At 35.5% G+C, this 8515-nt stretch overlaps 1 protein-coding gene across 4 annotated transcripts; it reads right to left on the bottom strand.

Moving 5' to 3' along the window:
- Positions 1-2089: 2089 nt before the first annotated feature.
- LOC121988770 (KH domain-containing protein At4g18375-like) lies at positions 2090-7826 on the bottom strand. 4 transcript variants are annotated; one of them, XR_006114098.1, is made up of 8 exons: positions 7680-7826; positions 6573-7194; positions 5690-6109; positions 5327-5584; positions 4969-5238; positions 4772-4840; positions 2616-2685; positions 2090-2464 (listed from the first exon to the last, which is right to left on the bottom strand). XR_006114098.1 is itself a non-coding variant. In XM_042542381.1 (8 exons), the coding sequence occupies exons 2-7, from the start codon at positions 7152-7154 to the stop codon at positions 2640-2642; spliced, it is 1635 nt and encodes a 544-aa protein (XP_042398315.1). In that variant the 5' UTR covers positions 7155-7194; positions 7680-7826; the 3' UTR covers positions 2090-2464; positions 2616-2639. The 4 variants fall into 4 exon arrangements, 2 of the variants coding, with proteins under 2 accessions (XP_042398315.1, XP_042398316.1); XR_006114099.1 differs by having other exon boundaries at positions 2090-2459; XM_042542381.1 differs by having other exon boundaries at positions 4772-4830.
- Positions 7827-8515: the final 689 nt, after the last annotated feature.

Here is an 8515-nt window from a genome sequence, read left to right as displayed (position 1 = left end):
TGATTGTTAAGCGATGCGATTTGGTACGCCATAATTAAGATCGATGTATTGGACTGAATATAAGATTGAGTGGTAGGGGAGCTTCAGTTTTGTCACTCGAGCCTATGGGATAAAAAAAAAAAGGATACATAGAATATAATGTAAACTAATGTTAAAGAGTAATCATGTGTGTCTTCATGTGAAGATGTACAAATTCACAAAGCATATAGATAAGAAGAGTTGATGCATGGATTAAATCTGAGCCGATTGCACTTGCCCAAGCACAATAGCTAACATCTTGGGACAAGTCCTTGTATAGAATGTTGAGTTTGATTCAACCTCACAACTATAGACATGAAAGACAAGGATGAGGCCTACATTGACATTTCTTTATGAATATTAATCCTTTTTTATATGTGTACCTAAATGAATAAAGGGCCAATATATATGCATATTAATCCATAGATATATATATATATATATACATAAATGAGAAAAGGGCAATACAATATGACATTCCTTTATGCGTATTAATCCTTATATATATATATAAGTGAGAAAAGGGCCAATGGCGATCAATATTTGGTCGTCAAGGTTAGGTATAATCTCCTTTTGAAGGAACAAAAGGGGACAACCATCAATTATAAATGTGAACATGGCAATTGTAGTAAAAATTATAAAAGAGTTTTTATGTAAGGCGTTGATCTGAATTAATGGAGTCGCTGCCTGCTTTTATTTAAGCGCCAAAGCGACACGGACGAAAGTTGTGGGCATGAAGATTTAGCCGTCGAGGATTAGTTGAGAATTTCGAAATGGTGATATCCTAATTGCAACTGTAAGACTTGTGCAAATCTAAAAAAGGATGGCTTATCAGCACGTAATTCGTTTCTGATGACTTGATTAAAATGGCAATAAAATTGTTAGATTAGCATGAATTCGTTGGAACTCTGTTTTATTTTCAAGCAAATAATATAAAAATAATACAAGAATTTATATTTAGTAGCACTTTCCAGCCTCAGCTTGCTCTGAAACTTGAGAAATCAAGTCTTGAATATCATAACCACATTTTCGAAAAACAAAAAAGTAAAAAGGAAAAGAGATTCAAGTTTTTTGTTTCTTTACTAGCAATTTGTTGAAATGCCCACAAAGCCCATGGACGACACTATTTTCTAGCAAGTGCAACAATGTTACGCCATCCTATCATTATTATTATATGAATTAACGTCTGAACAAAAAGGTTCCAGATTTAACTACCACTAAATCAAATAATAACTTAGTTTATGTAACAATTTCAAAGATAAAAGGAGACGACTGATTAATTCTCGCACTAAAAATAATTGTTTACAAAACTATCAAATGAATCAGACAAAGTAAAAGAAAGATTACATCTATCTCAATGAAACAACAACATCTAAATGATACAACAGTCTGTCATAATTCTCCAAATACCGAGACACAGTACACAGAAGTTGAATTTATTGTACAGCTAAATAAAAAGGGCACAGTATGATCAGATTGAAATATCATAGTCTCCAAAATATAAACCAACGCAATCCAGATCGATGTAACAAAACAAATAAGTGCATTATTGGTTATATAGTTAGATTTAAGATGAGTCATAAAGGCATTGACTAAAATCTTGAAATAGCAAACACAACACCAAAGTATAAGAGAGAAGAGAACCATAAGTTCAATGAATGAATCAAATCAAAATATTGAAAATAACAAGAATAATTGTATTCCAAGATTAAGAAAAGGATGGTCCAGTGGAACAGGTAATTGAACTGATTAACTGTGATTTAAGATATCTACATAAGCTTTCAGACTCATTAGGAAAGACTCTTACATAGGCACAGATATATATCTCTATGAACCTACATGGAGAAGCAGGGTCCCACATGTTGAAGTATAGATGTTTCCAAGAACCGATCAATATCAGTAATTTTTTATCAAAATGAAAAAAAAAGAGGTCGAAAAAAAATTATTGATTGAAGTACAGAAAAACCTATAGTTCACGTATGGCGATAACACTAATAGAGGGAGGACCCCACAAACAGAGAGGCAAGATAACAATCTAATGGCACAGAATAAATTTTCACAGACCATATGGTAGCAGCGGAAGTAAATCTAAACGTTGTAATAGGACATCAATAAGGTACAGATCAGTAGGAACCTTCGACAAATGGTTTCAATAAGAAACAATATCTAAAATATAGGCACGCTACTCAGTGATCACCAACAGAGGACAGTGGAGGTTCAAAATACAAACAGCTGAATAATCCTTAAGACAAAGCTTGATTGGGAAGCTTCAAGCTTAGGTCCATGGTTATGCAGTAATGTTCTGGTATAAAGCAAGGGGCAGGTAGGAGATAAATGGTAACATCATTTTATGTGAGAGATAAACATCTCAGACTTGTTCATCTGGTCGTCTGGTTTAGGCTTGAGGCTTCATATATAGGCTGGCTCCAGGCTTCTCAGACCTAAACTGTTTTAATAGGAGAGCAAGTCAACAAAGGTGAAAAAGATTAGCTGCATTAGAAGTCTGATATAGGTTTTTAGGGTCATGAAGCAACAAAGCTTCCAAAAGTATGTTGGATACCATTTCATGCATTTCAGAATCAAAAAGGATGTTCTACCTGTTGGTCCTACTCACTGAGGTTTTAATAATCATGATGTTTCCCATGGGATCTGTTGGGACCAGATAACCTGGTAAAGCATGCTCATGATTAAGGCAACAGAAACAATTTTCTTTGGATAATATGAAAAGCTGCACAGATACTGAACACTTGCAATTTGTCAGTAATGAGCACGCTAAAGAAACTAGGCTATCTAAATCATCTTTAAGATGGAGTTAAAATCATGGCCACAAAGAGGTCGAGAACTTATCAGAAGCGGATTGCATAACTAGCAAATATCGAATGTCATGTGCAATTGTTTAAACACCATTGGTGATTAATGTGCAAGGTATAGTGAAAAATGATAATCAGAAGAGCATTGGATAACTAGCAATTGATTCTCAAGTTTATTAACGTGAGAGTTTTGTAGGTAAAAGAAATACATGCACAATAATGGAAGGCATATGAAACTAAGTATCAGAACAAGGACTCAGACCTGAAAATCATATGGAAACACTATTTAATTGGCAAAATGACAACTGTTGAGATGTAACCTACCCTTGTGCTTAGTGCAAGCTTTGAGGAGACTTAAACTATTATATAGATAAAATCAACGTTGTCTACCATCAGATAATAAGTACAGCATGAACTGGTGGAATAATCCAAAAATGATGAGCCAAATCTAAGTACTGCCAAATTTTCGAGTTCATTGTTTACCTTCACAATAGCTAAAGTTTTACTTGTTTTTCTACCAAAGACCTACTGCCATGGCATAATGATATGTGTTACTTTGGCATATTGTTGAGTGTCGGATGCCAACTAAACTCACAATTCTAGTATAACAAGGCATGGTGCCATTTACCAAGTGTTATCCATGGTCTCCCCTCTTCCATCCATAGTACATTACTTTCTCTGCTAACCAAATGTTCCAAGATTCTGATAATTTATTGACATTTAAACACTACTAGGCAACTCTCAGGGAACTTTCTCAATTAATTGTAATAGAATATTCTGAAACTTAATCTATTAGATTCACACATTGTTGGCTCTCATAATTACAAATTCATTTTTCGTTACAATACCGAAATGTCAAATAATCATTGCAAATACCATGGCCAAAAGTTAGGATTCCGATTTGAATCGTCTCTTTTCTCAATTGATTGCTGCAGAAGAGTCTGAAGCTTCCCATAATTGGAGCCCTTTACATACTAATAAGTTATTTGTGATGACCATGTCACATATCCACATTATAATTGTCAACTAATTTATCAAGCAATCATCTCTCTATTGCAAAGAAAACAAATTTGACTAAAACTACCCATTCTTAGAATAAAACCCCACAGCCTAGAAACTGCATACAGAAGACAAAAGACAATAGATTGCCTTGTACTGGAGTAAGGCAGCAGGTGGCATACACACAACTGCCAATATTCTGGCGATTTATGTTGGCCTTTATCTAAACCAGCACATGCTAATGGTATGAGATTTCAAACGGGATAAAAAGTGCAAAGCCACCATATTCTCTTATAAAACGTAAAACATAGTAAAAAAAAAACAGATAGAGTTTAAGTTTGACTAGGAAATTGTACATGACCTTGCATTTTTATTTTTTTTCTCTTCGTGCTAGATACAGAATTTAACTGCCACATCAGAGTTCTGATATTGCTTTCTACATTTCCTCTTTATTTTCTCCCTGTGTACCAATATAACTCTAGGGCAATAAGCAATCTACCTTACTTCAATACAATAGTACACAACCTTTTCTTCCGTAGCGTTTGTAAGCTCCACAAATATTTCAAAGCAAAAAAAACCTATGATGACCCCCATTCTACAGTCGAATTCTAGCAAAACCATCAACCCACGACTGTTATAAATAACAATCTAAGACACCCAGAAATTCTTATTTTTTCCAACATTCAGAACATCCATGACCTTATCCGCAGATCATCAAATTTTTACTCATCTAAATGATAACTCCAAAATTACTGATTGCTACAGTCCAAACTAAATTAGTTGGGGTAATACTAAAAAAGGTGTTTTAGGTTTTCAATGATCCTGAATGGACATATTTTAATAATCTCTATAAACCTCCAACCATAAGGTTCCTTGCAAAGCATTAATGGCAAACATTTAAAAACTGTGAATGAAATAAGAAAAAAAAACAAATAAACTGTTACCCAATGTTTCCATAACGTGAAGAGTATCCATCATATGAACTATAATTGCTACCACCACCCTGAAGGTAGCTACAAATCATTAGTGGAATTTCAGAAAGCTAACATGCAGATTGACCAAACAAAACATGAATAGAATATAGATAGAGATAATTATTATAAATTAAGGTATCAAGATATTTGAAGTGGGAAAAACATACTTGCGAACTGCCATAGCCTGCATAAGTATCAGACGGTAGCAAATTACGGGAAGTACCATATCCACCAGAATATGAAAACCCATGACCATGTGATTTACTATCCCTGCCTCCATGATATTTTGGACCATCAGAAGCATCAACTGGAAAACGATGGTGAGGAGCAGAAGAACCATGTGCAGCTGATGTACTATCCCTTTCAAATAAATTGGCTTTTAGACGAGTTGTCACATGGACAAGTGCATCTCTTGCAATGTCAATCTCTCCACTAATCTGTATAAAACCAGTATAATGGCACATTAACAGAATGTGCAGAAATTACGAAAAACACGTGGGGAAATAAAAAATAATAATAGCTTACCTGAACCATCTCATCATCTTCAGAAGCAACTTTCGGAACATTTTCTTTTGAAAGCACACGTATGTTGGCTCTTGTAGCCCTCCTCATCTCAGAAATGATTGATCCAGCTTTACCAATCAGGCAACCAATCTGCAAAGTGGATACCAGAAGGCGGGTGGTATATGAAAATTCACCTGATTCTTTTTCACTTTTTTCACTACAACGCGGCTGCAAGCGAACTGCAGCATCTATTGCGAGAGAGATTGGATCATCGAAGAACTAAAATACAAATATCAGGAGAGAACTAATAAGCATAAGGAAAAAAATAACTATATGAGAATACACAAACAAGCTAGGGCATGCATGCAAAAAAAGATGTTGGACCTCTTTAGCAGAAATTGTGATTATGCAGTCATCTTCAACAGAGTTACTATCTACTTTAATAGAAGCTCCAGATTCCTGCCTTATTTGGTTAATGATCACACCATTCTTTCCTATTACACTTCCAATGTTTGCAGCAGGACAGAGAAGACGTAAGCTGAACTCCTTTGCAGCACCTTCATCTCTTGAAGGTGGGTAAAGCCAATCTACAGGTGCTTCTCCTTTATAACCTCTATAAGAGCCTACCAAGGGGCCAATACCAATTAATGGGCCAGCATTGCTTGAGACTCCAAACTGACTAGCACCAGGGAACACTGATGGTGAACCGGCAAATAGAAGGTGGTGTGAACGAGATGGATTATCATGGAGACGTGATGAAACTTGAAGAAGAGCCTTCTTCACAACTGATGCTTCTCCACTGATCTGTTTCCAAACAAGATAAAGTACATAAGCTTAAACTTAACTCAAATTCATCATACATACTGGCTCACAGCTTTTTATGTGCTTTAATCAAGGAGGAGAACAAATAACCTATGTAACCGATTATTAAAAAAATACTATTGCATCACACAGGCATGGAGAAAACATTTATAAGAGGACTCGACAATGCTGAAAAGCATCCAAAGTTAGTTTATAAATATAGCATTTGAGGATGGCAGTGGCATACGGAAACCAGTACACAGTTGACAAATGAACATCTACTGCCGACCACCATGATAAATAAAAAGCTCCCTGAAAAACAGAACTATATAACACATAGGAAAGCTCTATGATTAAGAAGCAAGAACATCCTAATCATCATTCTTACCTAAAGTGGATAGTACATCTTAGGCAACCATGTCATGATTAAATGCTTACAGTTGAAATGATAGGCTGATTTGAATACCTGGAGTAGCTCATCACCACTAATGGCACAAGCTGGGAGGCGATCATTCTTAAGAATGCGGACTTGAGCACCAGTATCGCTACGAATTCCTTGAATGATTTGTCCTCCTTTCCCAATGATACTACCAATCTGATCAGAAGGCACAAGAAGTCGAGCAGTAACTTGAGGACTATCTCCATCACTATCTTCTTCGGCCACTACCTCATCAGTAACAAGTCGCTCATGGACCTTGAATAGAGCATCTTGAGCAGGACACATTTTGTCATCACTATCTTCAAATATATTGGTTTCCTCCCTTGTGCTAAAAATGGCAATGACACGCTCATCACAACCACGTACAGTCTCCCCAATTCTAATCTTAGCTTGTGTATCAGATCTCAGTTGCTTCACAATCTCGCCACCTCTCCCAATGATGCTTCCTATTTTCTTTCCTGGACATAAATAACGGAAAACAGTATCCTCATGCCCAGGAATGTAGGTGTCTCTTTCATCACCGGGATTTCTTCTCTTGCTTCCTCCATTTTCAGAATGATCAGAGTGAGAGTAAGATCTTTTCCCATTATTGTTTCTGCGTCCAGCCATTGCTTTTAAATTGAGTTTTTATCTTCTAGGAAAAGTGTCACTGTAAAATAACCTCATATCAAATAACATGAAAGTGCCGCCAATCTAATGGAAAAAATGGGTAATGGAAATTTTTGGCATACAAAATGTCAGAAAGCCGGAGAAGGTGCGGATAGATAGTAAAATTTAATCCAATCTCATATAGACAACAAGCTACGAAAATAGCAGCGGCGAGGGGATCAATTTAATTGCTGCAAATAAGTTACTAAATTAACCCAATGTCTTGACGAACAGAACTATCACAGAAGAAATATTCATCTTTCCTGGCAGACCAACTGAGATCAATTAGCCAATCAATCAATACTAACGGCGCATGCAAAAAGCCTCAATAATCACCTTTGTCACCAACATAAAAATCCCTAGATCCAACACCGAAGTGATTCGAATTTGTGCGAAAGAATGACAAAAAAGAGATCACGAGGATATCAAAGAATGAAAGCATCTTATAAAATTAGGGAGGAAATTTGAGAGAGAGAGGATCCGTACCCCAAGATCTTGCTTGGCTCTGAGGAAATCCTTGGGCACTGCGGAAACCCTAGCGCGTGGCGGACGATTCCTTTAACTGAAGCAGACCTCGTTTATTTATAACGAAAGAGCGGGCCCGTAAATCTCCCATTAACTGCTGTTCTCGAAAATTAGCCGAGACACCAAACACGGAGCTATCCTATAACTGCTTGAAGAATAGCAGCAAGCAGAAGGGGTCCACATTTTCTGCAATAATGTCATTGAAAATCCTGTTTGCTGCATCAGAAAAGAGATGAAAATTGAAATTCGGTTTCGATGTGCGGATTCAATCATGTACATCATACAAAGTAATGCGTGCAATTCCATTCAGAGATCGTTGACGCTGGCAGGTGTATCGACAAACCTATCAGTAAAATTATGAGTATCTACGATGGAAGGTCGTCAGTTTATAAAATTAAAAAAGTTTAATAAAAAAGTTTGAATGACGGTAAAGGTGAGGTTTGAAGTTGAGTTTAAGAATAGTAATAAAAATTTAAATCTGTGCTTTATCTCTTGAAATGGAATTCATAATTAATGATAAAGTAATATTATATTATTATTTATTTAGTTTAGATTTTTTGGTCTATAATTCTTAGTCCTTTTAAAAATCTAAAATACATCAATTCCGTATGTAAATTATGATTTTTTTTTAGTATTTTTTACCATAGAAATGTATTTAATGAGGATTTTTCCCCACTTTGATCTCTGAAAAAGAAAAAAAAAATCTCATTAAATACAGTTATAAGGTAAAAAAATAATAATAAATCATAATTTAGGTATGAAATTGGGGCATTTTAAATATTCACTTTTTTTTTTGA

Source organism: Zingiber officinale, chromosome 6B (genome assembly GCF_018446385.1).
Source record: "Zingiber officinale cultivar Zhangliang chromosome 6B, Zo_v1.1, whole genome shotgun sequence".
Classification (NCBI taxonomy): Eukaryota; Viridiplantae; Streptophyta; class Magnoliopsida; order Zingiberales; family Zingiberaceae; genus Zingiber; species Zingiber officinale.
Note: the sequence above shows the minus strand (reverse complement) of the source record. Positions and strands in the feature narration are given on the sequence as shown.